Source organism: Loxodonta africana, chromosome 15, assembly GCF_030014295.1.
Source record: "Loxodonta africana isolate mLoxAfr1 chromosome 15, mLoxAfr1.hap2, whole genome shotgun sequence".
Classification (NCBI taxonomy): Eukaryota; Metazoa; Chordata; class Mammalia; order Proboscidea; family Elephantidae; genus Loxodonta; species Loxodonta africana.
Window position 1 is genome coordinate 45318044 of NC_087356.1, and position 15311 is coordinate 45333354.

Sequence of the window (15311 nt, forward strand, 5' to 3'; positions counted from 1 at the left end):
TATGGGTTTATTGAAATAGGAGTGGGGATAAAGGGCATCCTAATCTTGCTTTTGTTCTTGAGGGGAATGTTTTTGGCATCTCTCTATTAAGAATGATGTTGGCCTTTGGCTTTGGCTTTGCATAGATGCCCTTTATTATGTTTTGCAATTGTCACTCTATACCTATTTTATCGAGAGTTCTTATTAGGAATGGGTGTTGAACTTTGTCAAATTCCTTTTCTGCATCTATTCAGATGATCATGTGATTCTTATCTTTCCTTTTATTAATGTGGACAATTGCGTTGATTGACTTTCTAATGTGGAACCATCCTTGCATACCTGGTATGAATCGTACTTGGATGTGCTGTAGTTTTTTTTTTTTTTTTTTTTTTTGGTATGTTGCTGAATTCTATTGGGTACAATTTTGTTGAGAATTTTTGCATCTATATTCATGAGAGAAATTGGTCTGTAACTTTTTTTTCTTTTTCTTTTTTTTTGTGGTGTCTTTGCCTGGTTTTTGTGTCAGGGTTATGCTGGCTTCATAGAATGAATTGGGAAGTGTCCCCTCCTTTTCTATGTCCTGAAATATGTCGAGTAGTAATGGTGTAAGCTCTTCTCCGAATGTTCAGTAGAATTCTCCTGTGAAGCCATCTGGGCTGGGTCTTTTTTTGTTGTGAGTTTTTTTTCTTACCTTTTCTTCCTCTTCTCTTGTTGTGGGTCTGTTCAGATTTTCAATATTATTTTGTTTTAAGTTGTGTAGGTAGTGTGCTTGTAAAAATTTGTTTCCTCTAGGTTTTCAAATTTGTTGGCGTATACTTTTTCAGAATATTGTTATGATTCTTTTTATTTCAGTTGGGTCTGTTGTAATGACTCCTCTTTCATTTCCTATTTGGATTATTTGCATCCTCTTGTGTTTTTCAATTGTCAGTATGATCACTGGTTTGTCAATTTTGTTGATCCTTTCAAAGAACCAATTCTTGGTTTTGTTGATTCTTTCTATTGTTTTTCTATCCTATTTCATTTCTTTCTGCTCTGATTATTATTTCCTTTCTTCTGGTGGCTGGGGGCTTCTTTTGCTGTTCTCTTTCTATTTGTTCAGGTTGTGTAGCTAATGTTCTGATTTTGTCACTTTCTTCTTTTTTGATGTGTGCATCTATTGACCTCTGAGCACTTCCTTTGTTGTGTCCCCAAGGTTTTTGTTTGATGTGCTTTCATTCTCATCTGATTCAAGGAATTTTTTTATTCCATCTCTGATTTCTTCAGTGCCCATTTAACTGATTTTTCCCTTGTTCTTACTGTTGTTAATTTCTACTTTTATGACTTTGTGGTCAGAGGAGACACTTTGTATTCCTCATTGTCTTGTATTTTGTTGAGTGTTGCTCTGTGGCCTAATATGTGGTCTATCCTAGAGATCATTCCATGGGCATTGGAAAAGAATGTGCACTTTCCAGCTGTTGGGTGGAGTGTTCTATATATGTCTCTGAGGTCGAGTTGGCTGACTGTGCCCATTAGCTCTTCCATAGCTTTGCTGAGTTTCTTTCTAGATGTTCTGTCCTTTACCAAGAGTGTTGCGTTAAAGTCTCCTATTATTATTGTGGAACTGTCAATTTCTCTTTTCAGGGCTGTTTGAGTTTGTTTTATGTGTTTTGGAGCCCTGTCATTGAGTGCATAGATGTTTATTATGCTTAAGTCTTCATGTTGGATTGGCTCTTTACTTACTACATAGTGCCCTTCTTTGACTTTTACGGTGGATTTTGTAATAAAGTCTATCTTATCTTAAATTAATATTGCTGTTTCTGCTCTTTTATGGTAGTTATTTTCTTAATATATTTTTTCCATCCTCTGATTTTTAATAAATTTGCTTCTTTGTTTCTAAGGTGTTTCTGTTGTAGACAGCATAGTGATGGATCCTGTTTTGTTTTTTTTTCTTATCCATTCTGTCACTCTGCATCTCTTTATGGGTGCATTTATGCCACTTACATTCGGTGTAATTATTGAGAGGTGTGAGTTTATTGCTGTATTTTGTATTGAATTTTTTTTTTTTTTTTTTGGCGTTAACATTTTCATTGTTCCTCTTACTTTCCCCTGCTGAGATCCTTTTGTTTGTGGATTTCTTTTTCTTTTCTTTTGTTTCTGTAGATTTTGTTTTCATTGAGACTGTTTATCCTTTTTTTTGCTCCTTCCATGAGATTTATTGTTTTAGATTTTATATTTAGGACTTTGATCCATTTTGAGCTCGTTTTTGTGCAGTGACTGAGCTATGGGTCTTGTTTCATTTTTGTGCAGATGGATATCCAGTTATGCCAGCACGATTTGTTAAAAAGACTGTCTTTTCCCCATTTAACTGTTTTGGGGCCTTTGTCAAATATCAACTGCTCATATGTGGATGGATTTAGGTCTGGATTCTCAATTCTGTTCCACTGGTCTATGTATCTGTTGTTGTACAAGTACCAGGCTATTCTGACTACTGTGGCAGTATAGGAGGTTCTAAAATCCGGTAGGGTAAGGCCTCCCATTTTGTTCTTCTTTTTTTTTTTCAGTAATGCTTTATTTATCCGGGATCTCTTTCCCTTCCGTAGGAAGTTGGTGATTTTTTTCTCCATTTCATTAAAGAATGCCATTGGAATTTGGATCGGAATTGCCCTAAATGTATAGATTGCTTTTGGTAGAATAGATATTTTTATAATGTTAAGTCTTCCTATCCATGAGCAAGGTATGTTTTCCACTTATGTAGGTCACTTTCAGTTTCTTGCAGAAGAGTATTGTAGTTTTCCTTGTATAAGTCTTTTACATCTCTGGTAAGATTTGTTCCTGAGTATTTTATCTTCCTGGGGGCTACTGTAAATGGCACTGATTTGGTGATTTCCTCTTCGATGTTCTTTTTGATGGTGTAGAGGAATCCAATTGATTTTTGTATGTTAAGATACACTGCTGAACTCTTCTATTAGTTTCAGTAGTTTTCTTGAGGATTCCTTACGTTTTTCTGTGTATAAGATCATGTCGTCTGCAAACAGAGATCATTTTACTTCTTCCTTGCCAATCTGGATGCCCTTTATTTCTTTATCTAGCCTAATTGCTCTGGCTAGGACCTCCAACACAATGTTGAATAAGAGCAGTGATAAAGGGCATCCTTGTCTGGTTCCCGATCTCAGTGGGAATGCTTTCAGGATCTCTCCATTTAGAGTGATCTTGGCTTTTAGCTTTGTATAAATACCCTTTATTATGTTGAGGAATTTTCCTTTTATTCCTATTTTGCTGAGAGTTTTTATCATGAATGAGCGTTGAACTTTGTCAAATGCCTTTTCTGCATCAATTGATAAAAAAATGTGATTCTTGCCTTTTGTTTTATTTATGTGATGGATTACATTAATTGTTTTTCTAAATGTTGAACTATCCCTGCATATCTGGTAGGAATCCCACTTGGTCATGGTGAATTTTTTTGGATATGTTGCTGAATTCTATTGGCTAGAATTTTCTTGAGCATTTTTGCAATTCAGTTCATAAGAGATTTAGGTCTATAATATCCTTTTTTTTTTTTTTTTTGTGGTGTCCTTACCTTGTTTTGGTATCAGGAATATGATGGCTTCATAGTATGAGTTTGGCAGTATTCCATCTTTTTCTTTGCTCTGATATACCTTTAGTAATAGTGGTGCTAACTCTTCCCTGAAAGTTTGGTAGAACTCTGCAGTGAAGCCATCCAGGCCAGGGGTTTTTTTTGGTAGGGAGGTTTTTGATTTCATTTTCAATCTCTTTTGTTATGGGTCTATTTAGTTGTTCTACCTCTGTTTGTGTTAGTTTAGGTAGGTAGTGTCTCTCCAGGAATTCATCCATTTCTTCCAGGTTTTCAAATTTGTTAGAGCACAATTTTTCACAGTACTCTGATATGATTCTTTTAATTTCAGTTGTATCTGTTGTAATGTCACCCATCTCATTTCTTATTTGGGTTATTTGCTTCCTCTCTTGTTTTTCTTTGTTCAGTTTGTCCAGGGGTTTATCAATTTTGTTGATTTTTTCAAAGAACTAGCTTTTGGTTTTGTTAATTCTTTCAGTTGTTTTTCTGTTTTCTATTTCATTTAGTTCTGCTCTAATTTTTATTATTTGTTTCCTTCCAGTGCCTGACAATTTCTTTTGTTGTTCTCTTTCTATTTGTACAAGTTGTAAGGAGAATTCTTTGATTTTGGCCCATTCTCCTTTCTGTATGTGTGCGTGTATTGATATAAGTTGGCCTCTGAGCACTGCTTTTACTGTTTCTCAAAGGTTCTGATAGGAGGCGTTTTCATTCTCTTTGGATTCTGTGAATTTCTTTGTTCCATCCTTAGTGTCTTCTAGAATCCAGGCTTTGCGAGCTGGGTATTGTTCTGTTTCCAAGTGTTTGATTTCTGTTACTCTTTTCTACTTTTATGGCCTTATGGTAAGAGAAGGTGCTTTGTAATATTTGAATATTTTGAATTTTCTTAAGGCTTCCTTTATGCCCTAATATGTGGTCTATTCTAGAGAATGTTCCATGTGCACTACAAAAGAAAGTATGCTTGGTTGTTGTTGGGTGGAGTGTTCTGTATATGTCTATGAGGTCAAGTTGGTTCATTGTGGCATTTCGATCTTCTGTGTCTTTATTGAGCTTCTTTCTGGATGTCCTGTCCTTCACCAAAAGTGGTGTGTTGAAGTCTCCTACTATTATTGTGGAGCTGTCTATCTCACTTTTCAATGCTGAGCTTGTTTTATGTATCTTGCAGCCCTGTCATTGGGTGCATAAATATTTAATAGTTATATCTTCTTGGTATATTGTCCCTTTAATCATTATATAGTGTTCTTCCATATCCTTTCTGATGGATTTAATTTTAAAGTCTATTTTGTCAGAAATTAATATTGCTACTCCTGCTCTTTTTTGACTGTTGTTTGCTTGATATATTTTTTTTCCATCCTTTGAGTTTTAGTTTGTTTGTGTCTCTAAGTCTAAGGTGTGTCTCTTGTAGGCAGTATATACACAGGTCTTGTTTTTTAATCCATTCTGCCACCCTCTGTCTCTTTATTGGTACACTTAGTCCATTTTTATTCAGGGTAATTATGGATAGGTAGGAATTTAGTGCTCTCATTTTGGTGTCTTTTTTTATGTGTTGTTGACAGTTTCTTTTTCCCACTTAATTGTATTTGCCGAGGAGATTAACTTTATATATTGTCCTTTCCTCATGTTCATTGGTTTTGATTTTGTTTCTGCTGAGTCTCTATTTTTTTCTTGTATTTTATTTTGATGAGTAGGATAGTTTGTCTCCTTTGTGGTTGCCTTATTATTTACCGCTATTTTTCTAAATTTAAACCTAACTTTTATTTCTTTGTATTGCCGTATCTTCTTCTCCGTTTGGAAGATCTATGACTACATTTCTTAGTCCCTCTTTATTGTTTTAATGTTGTCTCCTTTTACATAATAACATCATTGTTACCCTGTTTTTAGCTTTTTTTTTTTTTTCTTAAATGTTCCTTTGCTTTTTTTGATTTCCCTGTCTGGGTTGACTTGTGATTGCTCTGCTCAGTGTTGTAGTCTTGGGTTGATACCTCATATTATTGATTTTCTAACCAAAGAACTCCTTTGCATATTTCACGTAGTTTTGGTTTGGTGTTTAGGAGTTTAAACTTCTGTTTATCTGGAAATGTCCTAATTTCACCTTCATATTTGAGAGACAGTTTTGCTGGATATGTGATTCTTGGCTGGAAATTTTTTCCTTCAATTTTTTAAATAAGTCTTCCCTTTGCCCTCTTGCCTACGAAGTTTCTGCCGAGTAGACCGAGCTCATTCTTATTGACTCTCCAATGTAGGTGAGTTTTCCTTTTCTCCCTAGGAGCTTTTACAATTCTCTCTTTGGTTTTGGTAAATTTGATTATAATATGTCTTCGTGACTTTCTTTTAACATCTGTCTTATGTGGAGTTCAATGAGCATATTGCATAGATATCTTCTCATCTTTCACGATATCCAGGAAGTTTTCTGCCAACAAATCTTCAACAAGTCTCTCTGTATTTTCTGTTATCCCTCCCTGTTCTGGTACTCCAGTCACTCGGAAGTTATGTCTCTTGATAGAGTCCCACATGGTTCTTAAGGTTTCTTCATTTTTTTTTTTTAATTCTTTTATCTGATTTTTCTTCAAATATGTTAGTGCCAAGTGATTTATCTTCCAGTTTAGAAATTCTGGCTTCTACTTGCCCAGTTCTGCTCCTCTGACTTTCTACTGAGTTGTCTACTTCTCTAATTTTATTGTTAATTTTCTGAATTTCTGATTGCTGTCTGTGTATGGATTTTTAAAGCTTATTAAATTTTTCATTATGTTCCTGAATAATCTTTCCAGTTTCTTCTATTGCTTTATCTGTGTGTTCCTTGGCTTGTTCTGTGTTCTGCCTCATTTCCTACCTGATGTTTTGAAGGGTTCTGTATACTAATCTTTTGTATTCTGGCTCTGGTAATTCCAGGAACGCACTTTCATCTAGAAGATCCCAGGATTCTTTGTTCTGAGATCTTGTTGATGTGCTCATGGTCTGTTTCTTTATGCGACTTGATATTGACTCTTGTCTCTGAGCTATTTATAAGTTATTGTATTAGTTTATGCTTGCTAACTGTGGCATTGTTTCTTGCTTTGTTTTGTTTTGATATATACAAATGGGTTGCTTGAGTGAGCTAGCTTGATTATTTTCAGGTTTGGAGCTCTGACGTCCTGTCCCCAGATGGCTAGAGGTGTTATAGGTATTTCAGTCTAGGAGTCCATTCACTTTTCTTGTATGAATTCAAGTCAGGTGTCCCAGTAGCCGATCATCAAATGTGTGGTACATGTTCCGTCCCACAGTCTTAGAGGGGCAGGCATGATTGGTGTTGTACCGGTATCTGATTGCAGCAGGGGTCACTCTCTGATCAAGGCAGGGGGCTGACAACTGACTCCTGAGTGTCTCTGAGGAAAGCGCATCCCTCTTTCCTAGAGAGTGCAGGTGGGTTGGTTCTGCAGACCGACCATAGACACCCAACATTTTTGGTTGTAAAGACTGGGAGGTACCAGTTATCCTTGGACCCCTGTTGCGGGTGGCTGGGTGACCTGAATGGAGCTACCAGCCCTTAGGTCCCTGAAGTGGGTAGGTGAGGATCTTGTTTAAGAGGCAAGGTGATGTCAAACATCAAATAACCACCTCTCCTCCGCACCGTGGAAATTCTTGAAGTCTTTCAGCAAGGGCCTATTCTCCCAAAATAGGCCCACACTGGTCTACGCAGAAGGAAATTGTGCTCAAAGTCCATAGACCATTTATGCCTGGACAGGAGCTGCTTCTGTCCTGAGCTCCCCCAGATAGTGGAATTGGCAAATCATTTTTTTCCCCCAGTTGAAAATTTTTTCCTTCTCCAAGGCTGGGAGGATGGCTCTAGGTGGTCAACAGGGAATTCAGCTGCTAAAGCCAGCTTGGGGTTGTGGGGCACAGTGAAATATATGCACGTACTTAGCTTTGCTGAGAGCGCCATACTTCTCAGGTTCCAGAGGTGTGAGTGGACTGTGTGGCTAGCTGCTTCTCCCTGAGGAAAGTGTGGCCGAACACTAGTATCACCCCTTTGCCGCCACTCCGGGAGTGGTGCCTGAGGGCTCCCCGTGATTCACATCTGGTACCTCTTCTCCGCTTCTGAACTGTCTCTTCCTCCCCCTGCCCCTCAGTTCGTTTTCTAAGCTTGCCTTTGAAGCTCAGAGCCCCAAGCTTGTTATAAATATACTCACTTCACTTGTTTTTTCAGGTCTTTCTGGTAAAGAGGGCTTTCAGGATGCGTGTGTCTATTCCGCCATCTTGGCTCCCACATAGTTAACTTTTGCTTACCCCAGTGATTTTGTGAGCTGTGGTTTCTTTCCTCCCTTCCCTCTCCCATTCTCCATGGTTCTATGAAGTTTAAAATTAACCTGTGTTCCTCTTGAACAAGCAGAACAGCAATCAATAAGATCTGGGTTAAGACAACCAGACAAGGAGGGCCCATCTTGAGACTGAAACCAGGATGGACTCAGAGGACCTCTATGAAAACCCACAGAAGGTCAACATATCTGAAATGTGCTCAACATGCTCCCTCAAAGGGGAAATGCCATTCTCCAGATACTTCAAGCCTAGCCCCAACCCTATAAAACCGTCTGGCCACTCTCCAGCAGACAGACAGTCTTTGGAGGAGTGCTATCCTTTCTTTCTCTTTTATACCTATTTACAATAAAGGCCTCTTGCTGCTTACCTCACCCCTGTCTCAGTATTGGCTTTGCGACAGAGGGCTGGAATCTGTGTTTTGTGGTAACAATGTGACTTCTTACCAGAGCAGAGGTAAGGGAAGTGTCCCACTTACTAGACTGCTGTGTTTTATTTGTTTGTTTTGGCCACACAAAAAAGTTGGCATGAAGTAGTCAGAAAATCGACAGCTGGTCCACCTCTGGCTCCAAAATGAGCAGGGCTTCTGGTCTTGCTGCTCACTTCCTTTAAATCTGCTCTCAGCCTTCACTCTGGGCTTCACTCCATGGTCATTTGCATTCCCATCTGATCTTCTCTAGCCTGACCTGAACCCTGACTCCCAAATGCCTTTACTGCTGCCCCGGAACAGCAGCTCTTCTCTAGGCCAAAGGCTAGAGCCCCTATCCCCTGAGCATTTCTGTCCCTGCTTCCCCGCTGAAGTTTATGCCAGAGAAAATATCTCAGGAATGGGAAAACACTACATCCATGCTTGCCCTTGTGTAAAAGCAATGCAAGTATTATTTTACCAAAATCATTTTAACAGAAGGATTACTAGTACAAAACTCTAAAGAGCAAGTAAGTTTCTTTAATCATAAGAAAAAATTAAAAATATAGTATTTGCTCTTTCTTGTATTTGTATGAATCAAACTTTTACCATTTTTGAAAAGAAGTTTTCAATAAATCTATTTTTGCTGTCTCTGCATCCTTCATATTCCCATATACCCACTTGCTGTTGTTAGCTGAAATTGAGTCGATTTTCACTTCATACCCATTGCATATGCCAGTATTCTCCTTTATAATAATTCCCTCCCTGGAACCAAGAACACCATGATCCCTACCTTATTTCATCATATTCCTCTTGTAAAACCTAAACTTTGGGAAAATCTCCACCCAACACTTACCTGCCTCCGTGTCCCTAATGTGGCTGGAGAAAAACACATAATTATTCTGATTCATCTTACCATAAATTTATGCACACTACCTCAGGACTGCCTTAATCCTGCCTCACAGTTGTACTTTATTTTCCTGGCTCATCCACCATTTCTCTTTTCTTTTCTCTTCAAGTTGTAATGCCTACTTCTCATCCTAACTTTCAGAAAATGACCTCATTTCCTGTTTCCAGGAAGAGCTTCTACTAGCTCCCCTCATGCACCTTCAGATCCACTGGTGTCTACATCCCCATGTTCTGCCTTCCTTCCTTCCTATTCCTGTAGATGAGGAGACAGCCTTCTTACTTGAGGCCAGTCCCTCTGCTCCTATACCGCTGTTCCCCCAAGGGCATTCTTAGCATTTCTCACCCCCTTTGTTGAACTATCCATGTTCCCCTCTCTTTAGCATTGTTTCTGCCATCAGGAGACATCATTTATAAAGTCTCTTGACTTCACATTTGCCTCCAATTTTGTCCTGTTGCTCTCTTCTCCTTTACATTAAAGCTCATTGAAAGACTCGTATGTAGTCACAATACCTAGACCGTCTCTTTTCATATACCCTAAATCATGCAATCTCCGGCATCGTTTATACCACCAAGGACATATTTTCCAAACTCTGATTCTTCTTTTTTCCAGTTTTCCCATTCCAATCACCAGTAATTTTCAGGGCATCCTGATTGCATTTCTGATCAGTTTCAGACTGCAGAACTTGGTGAAAATCTTCTAATTCTTCATCTGTAGCCTTAGTGGTTGGTGGGTAAATTTGAAAAATTGACATATTATCTGGTCTTACTTGTAGGCCTGTAGATGTTATTCTATCACTGACAGCGTTGTACTTCAGGACAGATCTTGAACTATTCTTTTTGATGATGAATGCAGCGCCATTCCTCTTCAAGTTATCATTCTCGGATAGTAGACCATATTGTTTTCCGATTCATAATGACGAATACCAGGCCATTTCAGCTGACTAATACCTAGAATATTGATGTTTATGAATTCTATTTTATTTCTGACAATTTCCCGTTTTCCTAGACTCATACTTCATACATTCCACATTTCGATTATTAATGGATGTTCAGCTGTTTCTTCTCATTTTGAGTCATGCCCCATCAGCACATGAATGTCCCAAAGGACTAACTCCATGCCCCTCATTACGGTCAACTCTACTTTTAGGAGGCAGCTCTTCCCCAGTCATGCTATGAGTGCCTCCCAACCTGAGGGGCTCATCTTCTGGCCGTATAAAAGACAGAGTTTTGCTGCTCTTAATTAGGATTTCAATAGCTAATTCTTTCAGAAGCAGACCACCAGGTCTTTCTTCTTAGTCTGTCTTAGTCTGGAAGCTCAGCTGAAACCTGTCCACTGGGGTGAACCTGCTGGTATTTGTCTAGTGGCAGCATAGCAACCAGGATCACAGCAACATGTGAGCCCCCTAAGTAAGACAAACCGATAGACATGTATTCTGAATCTAATTTCTGGAATTTGTTTTTCAGATCTGTTGCACCCTGCTTTTATTTTTCTGTGCCTTGTACGCAATGTAAATTTTATCATTTATTTCTTTAAATTAAGCCACACAGCTCCCAAATCTAAAGTGTGAGCAGAACACTAATTTTTTTCTCTGTTATTTCAGTTGCATCACATTCATATTCATATCCTAGTTATTTTCTTGTACGTCAAGAATCTCTGATGTCTTGGTGGTATCAGTATTCCAGAAATTATTGATGAGGATTCCTGAGGATTTAGGATGGGTGTGCCCTCTTCTAGAGCAGCTTCCTATTGATTGGGCTTTCTTAAACTAATTTCAAAGTTAGAGAGTTCCAGACACACCTAGGCCATACACACCCGGAGTGAAACTCTTTGGAAGATTGACTTTCAGACACATCTTCCCAAAGAAATCTTGCTTATTTTTTTCTGCCCATTTCCACAATGAACCTAGAACCTTTTGATAATTTTCTAGCAGCTGTGAGAAGAATAAGTTCAGTTTCTCTAGTTCACACTGACTTTGAGATTACAGTCCCACTCCCTTGGTTCAAGCACAACGTAGGAACCCTCAGGACTTCCACATAGATAATTTCTGGGCCTGTCTTCCATTTTCCTGGGTTTTACATACGCCTAGAATTAAAACTTTAGTGTATGGAGTGATTTTAAACTGTCCTTCAGGATAAAATTGTGTTTAGAGCTCAGACATTTTCTGGCCATAAATTTTTATCAAAAAGTGAACCAAAAGTTCTCCATTGTAATCACTTCTATACTCTTCTTTCTTTCTTTTATATATGTCCAGCATTTTGTATTATTTCATGAGGATCATAGAAATCAGGAAACCAGCCCATCACTTAGGAGCCCTGAACATGTTTCAATTTTTTTGCCTGATTTTAAATAGAAGGTCTTCTTAAGAGAAGCTACTGCTCCTAGTTTTTGAGCTTCTAAGTTGACTACTTTGTCTTTTCTAGTCTTTGGTCTGGATTTACATTGGTTGGTTTCACAACCCGCTGCCCATTCAGTTTGCTTTCACATTCAATGCTGGCTTTCCATAGACCCTCCAGGCCCAGTCTGGCTGCTCAGGTTCTATAAATGGGGACTTTGCAGCAGGCTTAGATCTTCATCAGGCAGATGGAGGAAGCAAGCTGGTGTTACAAGCTCCTTTCCTCATGTCCCTGTTGCTCTGGGTCTCTGTTAAGAAATGAAAAGTACCTCAATCCCTTTAGAGAAGTATCTTTACAGAGCTGAAAAATGATTTTAGGGCATAGTAGTAAATGATGGGTCAATTATGTTTGAAGTGTATGCCACTAAAATGCACATTTAAAATGGCATATTTTAATGTGTGTATGAAATGCTGTGTGTATAGGTTTGTGTGCATGGTAATTGTCTTCTCTGATCGCAAGTGCCAGTGTGGACATCGTGATAACACAGTCTCCTGTGTCTTTGACTGTGTCTCCAGGAGAAATGATCACCATTAGTACAAGCCCAGCCAGAGTGTTGGCAGCATCTTAGCCTGCTATCAGCAGAAACTAGCACAGGCTCCTAAGCTGAATATCTCCTTTGCACATGAACCAGGCATCCAAGATTCCTGAGTGCTTTAGTGGCAGTGGGCCTGGGACAGGCTTCACCCTCACAATCAGCAGCTTCCAGGGTGAGGATGTGGTAGATTATTGCTGTTTGCAACATTGTGCCTACGTTCTCATAGTGTTTCAGCCTTGAACATAAGCTCTTCCCCAGGGCTAGAGGCCTGTGAGTCTTCACTGCACCAGCGGCTTCCTTCCCACACACTCCTGAGCATGCACAGTTCCTCTATCTGGCCCAAGAGCCTCATCTCCTAGAAATGGAGTTTTCTCTCCAGAGGGACCCTCCTATTCAGATAGGTCTACATTTTGAAGTGAGATATGAACTAGATGCTTCAAGCCACATAGGCCTGTGCACTTGTTCCAGTTAGAGACCATTTTGGCTTGATTTTCCTTCTGTACTTGATTAGACAGTAACTCTGGCTCATCCTTGTTTGCCTTTCATTTTAGGTTCAAGAGGGCAGATCCTGCTCAGTAGGTGCCAGAATCTCTGCTGTCTCCCAGGAGAGAAAGTCTCTATTAGCTGCAGAGCCAGAGTCTTGTCTACACTGACTGGAAACACTACTTGGGTTGTCATCAGCATCAACCTGATCAAGGACCTACGGGCCTCATTTACCATACTTCCTCTAAACGTGTTGTTGTGATGCTGAGCAGGTTTCAGTAGCACTTGCAGACTAATACAGACTAGAAAAAAAGGCCTCGCGACCTACTCCTGAGAAACCAGCCAGTGAAAACTCTATGGATCAGAACCATCAGATAATATTGTGCATTGAATTTTCATGAGTCAGGGACTCACAAGATGGCAAGTAAAAACGAGAAAGAAATATGGTTCCCTTCAGTCACTAAATTAAACTTGGGCCCCTAAGGGATTAATGTAAAGAGGAATTGACAAAAAATGAAAAAAGAAATGGGAAAACTATCACATTTCTAGAGTGATAGAGTTAATGAGTTAGAGTCTGGCCTTTGAAAGATTGAGTGACACTGAAAGACATGGAGAGAGGAGAAAAGGGCAGTAAAGTGGGAGCTTAGAGCAGGAAAACACCTTCATTGATGTTGACCAGGAAGACTTGGCAGAAAAATGTAAGAGAGGAATACTCCCTTCTGTGAGGGAGATTTTAAATATGAAGGGCCCAAGTTTAATATTGGGTTAGGTCCAGAGTTATGAGGCATAACAGAAGAGAAAGGAAAAAGTCCAGGAAAACAAGGAAATAAAATGGGAATATTTTAGAGTCAAGAATGCACAGGGAAGAAAAAACTGATCTTTCAGTGCGTAAAGCACACTGGACACTACCCCAAATCAGTCATGTGATCTATCCATGTGAAACATGCAGGTTCCTGTGATATGAAAACTCCTGACAAAGTCTACAAGAGATTTTTAGAGGATTTTTTTTCTTTAGTTTACCACAAAATGGGACCCATAGAAGTCGCATCCCATAATTTTCTCCTGGAACCTACAAATACTCCAAGGAATTAGTCAGGAGATGCAGGCTTTGGGACAGAGAGAGGAAGCGTGCATGTTCAGGGCTGAGCAGAAAGGAAGCAGCTGGTGCAGTGAAGACTCACTGGCCTGTAGCCCTCGGGAGGAGGTTTTTGTTCGAGGCTGAAGCACCGTGGGTGGAGTATTATAACCTTGCTGACAGTAATAAACTGCAGCGTCTTCAGCCTGGAAGTTGCTGATGGTGAGAGTGAAGTCTGTCCCTGACCCACTGCCACTGAACCGGTCAGGGACCCCAGATGCCCTGGTCGATGCCAAGTAGATGAGCAGCTTAGGAGCCTGTCCTGGTTTCTGCTGGTGCCAGGCTAATAAGTCTTTGTTGTTGGAGCTGTCAAAAAGACTCTGGCTGGCCTTGCAGTTGATGGTGACCGTTCCTCCTTGAGACGCAGCCAGGGAGGCTGGAGACTGGGTCATTATGATGTCCCCACTGGCACCTGTAATCAGAGTGGACAATTACCATGCATACATATATACACACACTTTTTCATACACACATTAAAATATCCCCCCGAATACCAGAACATTTAGTGATATTAGGTATGAGCACATAATTGGTTCCATTTGGAAATAACCATCATTTCCCACTATGCCTTAAAATTATTTCTCAGCTCTACAAAGATACTCCTCTGGGGGGATTGAAGTACATTTAATTTCTCACCAGAGGCCCAGAGCAACAGGGACATGAAGAACAGGGTCTGTGGCACCATCTTGCTGCCCCTGCCTGCCTGATGCAGATCAGCTCACATTGAAGAGGCCCCGTTTATAATATCTGAGCAGTCAGCCTGGGTGTGGAGGGGCCTATGCAAAGCAATCAGTGAATTGAAAGCAGATTACACGGACCATGGTTTGTGAAACGGTTTGTGAAACTAATGTACATCAAGAGCCAAATATATTACGGAAAGTATAATTTTATCACTAGAAAATACACAGAAGTGTACTTAGAAGCTCTAATATCAACTTAAAACCTCTCGCAGTCCAGTCCAACTCAGGGCAAGGCCATGTGTTACACAGTAGAGCTGCTCCCTAGGGTTTTCTTGCCTGTATTCTTTATAGAAGCAGACTGACAGGCTTTTCTTCCAGGGTACCACTGGGTGTGTTCAAACTGCCAACCTTTAGGTTAGTAGCCCGTCACAACTGCTTGAAAAACCCATGACCTAATAAATAGCTTTAGTTATAACTTAAAAACAGTCTTAAATGGTTTCAGGTTCCATAAATGATGGACTAGTTTCCTCAAATCAACAGTTTTGGGAAATGATAAAAAATGCTGGAAAAAAATATTAAAGGAAAGGGAAGAATAGGGGAAATTTTTGCCTCAATGTTTCATAAAAATTTATAGTAGAAAATGTCTGAGCTCTAAAGACACTTGTAACCTGAAGGATATCTAAAAGACACTGAAAGCATTTGAGATTGACTCCAGACTTATGCAAGGCCCAGAGAAATGGAAGACAGGCCCAGAATTCACCTGTGTGGAGAGTCCTCAGGGATCCTATATTGAGCTAGGCCTTACCAGGGCTCAGATCAGAAAGGAAGCGTGAACCAAAGAGAAAGTGGAACCTATCATGTCCACAATGGCTAAGATCTAAGAAGAGGGCTCTAGATTCATTGTGGAAATGGACAGGAAAAAACAAACACGA

At 39.6% G+C, this 15311-nt stretch overlaps 1 gene segment (V, D, J or C); it reads right to left on the reverse strand.

Annotated features, from left to right (window-relative positions):
* Positions 1–11837: 11837 nt before the first annotated feature.
* Positions 11838–14680, reverse strand: LOC104846562 (immunoglobulin kappa variable 4-1-like). The segment is given in 2 exon segments: positions 11838–14111; positions 14336–14680. Coding segments are annotated over 2 exon segments (504 nt in total).
* Positions 14681–15311: the final 631 nt, after the last annotated feature.